Raw genomic sequence first — 2,550 nt, 5'->3', positions numbered from 1 at the left:
GTTCTTTACTTTGAGTTTACTTTGAGTTTTACGAGTTTTCGTTAAAGTTAAGGCCTCCAAATTAGCTCCGAAGGAGGCAGGAGAATAATAATAACAACAACAACAACAACAATAAATGGAAGGGTTTCAATAGGCCTTCGCAGCACTTGCTGCTCGGGCCTAATAATAATAATGATAACAATAATAACAAAAATATAATGTATATAAAATTGTCAGAAAGCTGTGTGCTTTACTTTGAGTTTACTTTGAGTTTTACGAGTTTTCGTTAAAGTTAAGGCCTCCAAATTAGCTCCGAAGGAGGCAGGAGAATAATAATAATAACAACAATGATAAATGGAAGGGTTTCAATAGGCCTTCGCAGCACTTGCTGCTTGGGCCTAATAATAATAATGATAACAATAATAACAAAAATATAATGTATATAAAATTGTCAGAAAGCTGTGTGCATCAGGACAGAAAAGTGTAAAAAGTCAAGGTTGTGTTTAAAGTTTCAGGTAGGATCAGTTCGTGTWCATGAAGGTACTGATCCCAACCTAAATACAAAAACCACTCAGGTTCAGATCTGTAAATCCAGGACGTGTAGTGGACAGTTTGATTTTGTGGAAACGGTTTTAAGTCCGTCTGTCTTGTCCTGTTACGTCCATGTTTGTCTCTCAGCCTCTAAAGACTGAAGACCGAAGTCCTGAGATCACTTCAGTTCAGGAGGCAAACCAGAACCAGACTTTCAGACCTACCTGTGTTTCCGGTGCGAAGCCGGGCCAGCAGAACCATGGACTGATGCTGCAGCAGGGAGGCCCCAACAAAAAGGACAAGTCCAGCACCCTGAATCCAGTCCAGCTGAGACAGGAGAGGACCAGGACCTAAAGACAACYATGTAAATCCCTCAGCAGAACCAGAAACCACAGAGGACAGGAAGGATCCTAGTCTGCCTCACCTTCAGCTGTGGGGTCTGTGCAGAGCACCGTCAGACCCAGGACCACGTAGTAAGCCAGACCAAAGACATACTGGACCACATGCAGGACCCCGTCAGAGAAGACACTGACGCAGCAGCACTCCAGCAGCCTCCTGAGGGAGTGGACACAGAGCAGCAGCTGGACCAGGACAGAGGACAGATGTGGGTCTAAAGACAGAGGACAGATGTGGGTCTAAAGACAGAGGACAGATGTGGGTCTAAAGACAGAGGACAGATGTGGGTCTAATGTGAGAGGACAGATGTGTCTAAAGAGAGAGGACAGATGTGGGTCTAAAGACAGAGGACAGATGTGGGTCTAATGTGAGAGGACAGATGTGGGTCTAATGTGAGAGGACAGATGTGGGTCTAATGTGAGAGGACAGATGTGTCTAAAGAGAGAGGACAGAGGACAGATGTTGGTCTAATGCGAGAGGACAGATGTGAGTCTAATGTGAGAGGACAGAGGACAGATGTGGGTCTAATGTGAGAGGACAGATGTGGGTCTAAGGACAGAGGACAGATGTGAGTCTAATGTGAGAGGACAGAGGACAGATGTGGGTCTAATGTGAGAGGACAGATGTGGGTCTAATGTGAGAGGACAGAGGACAGATGTGAGTCTAATGTGAGAGGACAGAGGACAGATGTGGGTCTAATGTGAGAGGACAGAGGACAGCTGACCTTTGCTGGCAGGTCTTGGGACACCTGTCAGAACCATTATAGTCCAGTTCAGCCATGGGGGACAGGTGGAGGACAGGTTTAAGACCAGGAGGAAACTGTTCCAGCAGACAGAGACCAGATAAAAATGCCAGAACCAGCTGAGGAACAACACAGCCAGTTAGTGTTAACAGATAACTTATCTTTAAACATATATTCAGTCAGTTAATTTCATTAATATCCATAATACACATATATATTATATAATAGTAATTTAAACATTTACAATGATCTGGGTCTCAGTACCGCTTCGGGACGTCCAACACTCGCAGCCAATCGCTCCTCTTCAAGGTTTGTTTTGTTTTCCCGAACCGTACAAGGTCCTGAAACAACGTGACAAACACGGATGTCTGTCCTGATTTCAGCCCGCAGGCCGTCAGTTTGTGCACACAGAACGCTACAAGGAAACACAAAGCCAGAAACAACCACAGACAATCGATTAAACTGAAGCTAAGTGAGCTCCAACGCATTTTAAACCTGTTTGTTCGTCTGTTCCGGAAGCGCGACCCGTACTGTCAGCTTTGCGCTACATGCGCTCGATTAGGTTCAACTTGTGGACCTAAACGGACCTACTTTCTAGACAACGTTATAATTTTTCTCATCTCTGTTTTATTTTTTTTCCTGGAATAAAACTCCAAACGTTGCCTTTTCGAAAGACTGAAATAGAATCCGCTCTGTTATCAGGCGGTGTAAGGAAATGCTACATGCTAAAAACAACTCTTTTGGCGCATGCGCACATGAGCTGACGGTGCAGCTTGTGCTTCCGGAACAAATCGCGCAGTTCTTCTTCTTCTTCTAATTATTGGCGGGTTGCAAACGACATAAAGGTGAATACCACCACCGACTGTACACGAGTGTGTGTGTGTGTGTGTGTGCCTCCACCT

General features: G+C 44.9%; 1 protein-coding gene across 1 annotated transcript in view; it reads right to left on the bottom strand.

Annotated features, from left to right (window-relative positions):
• Positions 1 to 2,063, bottom strand: part of srd5a3 (steroid 5 alpha-reductase 3) — a gene marked incomplete at its 5' end in the record, with an annotated part of 9,669 nt that extends 7,606 nt beyond the window's left edge. Inside the window, 4 exons of the mRNA XM_014034554.1 lie at positions 735 to 860; positions 935 to 1,065; positions 1,631 to 1,767; positions 1,913 to 2,063. Of these exons, the coding sequence (XP_013890008.1) occupies positions 735 to 860; positions 935 to 1,065; positions 1,631 to 1,767; positions 1,913 to 2,063 (545 nt within the window). The remainder of the gene's footprint in view (positions 1 to 734; positions 861 to 934; positions 1,066 to 1,630; positions 1,768 to 1,912) is intronic.
• Between the last annotated feature and the right edge of the window lie 487 nt (positions 2,064 to 2,550).

Source organism: Austrofundulus limnaeus, unplaced genomic scaffold, assembly GCF_001266775.1.
Source record: "Austrofundulus limnaeus strain Quisiro unplaced genomic scaffold, Austrofundulus_limnaeus-1.0 Scaffold2167, whole genome shotgun sequence".
NCBI lineage: Eukaryota > Metazoa > Chordata > Actinopteri > Cyprinodontiformes > Rivulidae > Austrofundulus > Austrofundulus limnaeus.
Note: the sequence above shows the minus strand (reverse complement) of the source record. Positions and strands in the feature narration are given on the sequence as shown.